General features: G+C 36.2%; 1 protein-coding gene across 1 annotated transcript in view; it reads right to left on the bottom strand.

Annotated features, from left to right (window-relative positions):
- Positions 1-1,073: 1,073 nt before the first annotated feature.
- The window catches only part of LOC119589155 (probable glutathione peroxidase 8), a gene marked incomplete at its 5' end in the record, with an annotated part of 4,755 nt that continues 4,506 nt past the window's right edge, over positions 1,074-1,322 (bottom strand). Inside the window, 1 exon segment of the mRNA XM_037937734.1 lies at positions 1,074-1,322. Within this exon segment, the coding sequence (XP_037793662.1) occupies positions 1,295-1,322 (28 nt within the window).

The raw sequence follows: 1,322 nt of genomic DNA, 5'->3' as shown, positions 1-1,322 counted from the left end.
TAAAAATAGACAGATAAAAAAGAAAGCAAAAGTGGCCCCTTCCTCACCATCACCCAAACACCCGGGCGATAACGGGCGTGAAGATGCAAGGCGAGTAAATATGGGTAAGGTTCTGAAACAAACGGATGCAATAAGTGTTTATGTACGTAAAACAGAAGTTTAGTGGACACATACACCATTGTCACAGTTTGAAGGAATTTTGAATCCTCGTTGAAAAAAAAATATCCTTTGGTATTATCTACGGTCACTATACATGCAGTGTCAAAATCCTATGACAACACTTCACCCTATGTTGCCAATGGCAAATATTAGTAAAACAACTTCGTTTTTTCATTTACGGACTTTCTGGTGTCCGTGCATAAATACGATTCTTGCAAACCTCATTTCAAGGGTATGTTTTATAGGGTACAATGTACTCTGAATACTGAGTACTTAATTCTACTGCTGTGATGCGTAGCTGATTAAACAATGAAACCATGTGATTAGTGTATCAACTCATCACGGTCGAGCCAACTCACAATGCTGACTCAGCATCATCTGACAAACAGCGGAAACGACGAAAAAGTGAGGTTCTAGGTAACTGTGAACTTTGATATTTTGACCCGAGTTAAAGTTATATTAAACAGCTGCTACATTTGTAAATATGATAACGATGCCATAAATAACTAATCGGTTTTACTTTATTTTTCGGAATTTTGGACGAGTGATGTTTAGGGAATTAGGTCAAATACAATATACTCCGTTCGATTTTTAATGCATGGCCTGGTCGAGGAGTCACGCACACACATTCCTTTTTGTCCAACGGTATTGTGTTGCTGTCTGCGTAGTTGTGTAACATGAATCACCTGTGATGTTTGGGAGAGAACATGCGATTGAAAGAGAACAGAGTTGCGGAGCAGGACGAGACAGGGACAAAGAGGAGACAAAGAAAAATTAGCTGTTTTGATTGTAATTTAAGACGTATAAATGAAAGTACTTTTATTTTCAGATTACAAATTCATAAAAAGAAAAGTGTGAAGTAAATGACACACAATAAATTATGGGAATATTAAAACATAAAAATAAAACAACCATTAATAATAAAATGTCCCTTAATTTATTAGGAAACAGTACAAAAAGTCATCTGCCCTAGACGCCTGGTTTCCCAGCACGGTAGCCGCCACATAATATCATTTACAGTGAAACTAAAGCTTTATCACTTTTTACAGTTAAAAAATTAAACTCTAGAACAAGTACAAAATAGATTAAAATGCCTCTGTTTTATCATACAATAAGATCCTCAGATGAACTGAGTTTACAGTTCATCTTTCGCACTTGCAGAT

Source organism: Penaeus monodon, chromosome 25, assembly GCF_015228065.2.
Source record: "Penaeus monodon isolate SGIC_2016 chromosome 25, NSTDA_Pmon_1, whole genome shotgun sequence".
Lineage (NCBI taxonomy): Eukaryota > Metazoa > Arthropoda > Malacostraca > Decapoda > Penaeidae > Penaeus > Penaeus monodon.
The sequence above is the reverse complement of the archived record's forward strand: the minus strand, read 5'-3'. Positions and strand labels throughout refer to the sequence as shown.